This window comes from Cystoisospora suis (genome assembly GCF_002600585.1).
Source record: "Cystoisospora suis strain Wien I chromosome Unknown contig_9077, whole genome shotgun sequence".
In the NCBI taxonomy this organism is placed as follows: Eukaryota; Apicomplexa; class Conoidasida; order Eucoccidiorida; family Sarcocystidae; genus Cystoisospora; species Cystoisospora suis.
In genome coordinates, this window is record NW_027161855.1 from 9,707 (window position 1) to 9,935 (window position 229).

Sequence of the window (229 nt, forward strand, 5' to 3'; positions counted from 1 at the left end):
AAGAAGGAAGATGAAAAAGACGAAGATGAAGCAGAAAAGCAAAGATTGCTAAGAGCTTCCCTACCTAAAAGAAAGAAGAAACATTACTTTGACTGGCACAGGCTAAGCCCTGAGACGACCGTTCTTCTTTCCTCAACTCCTTCCCAAGTCGAACTTCTTAATCAAGCCCTACCCTTCCATATAGCAAACGTCACTCTAGAGGTATAGATCTATCTATCTCCCTATCTAT

The 229-nt window shown here is 41.5% G+C and overlaps 1 protein-coding gene across 1 annotated transcript in view; it reads left to right on the forward strand.

Moving 5' to 3' along the window:
• The window catches only part of CSUI_010967 (chaperone related protein), a gene marked incomplete at both ends in the record, with an annotated part of 4,754 nt that continues 4,525 nt past the window's right edge, over positions 1-229 (forward strand). Inside the window, one exon of the mRNA XM_068071068.1 lies at positions 1-201. Within this exon, the coding sequence (XP_067916957.1) occupies positions 1-201 (201 nt within the window). The remainder of the gene's footprint in view (positions 202-229) is intronic.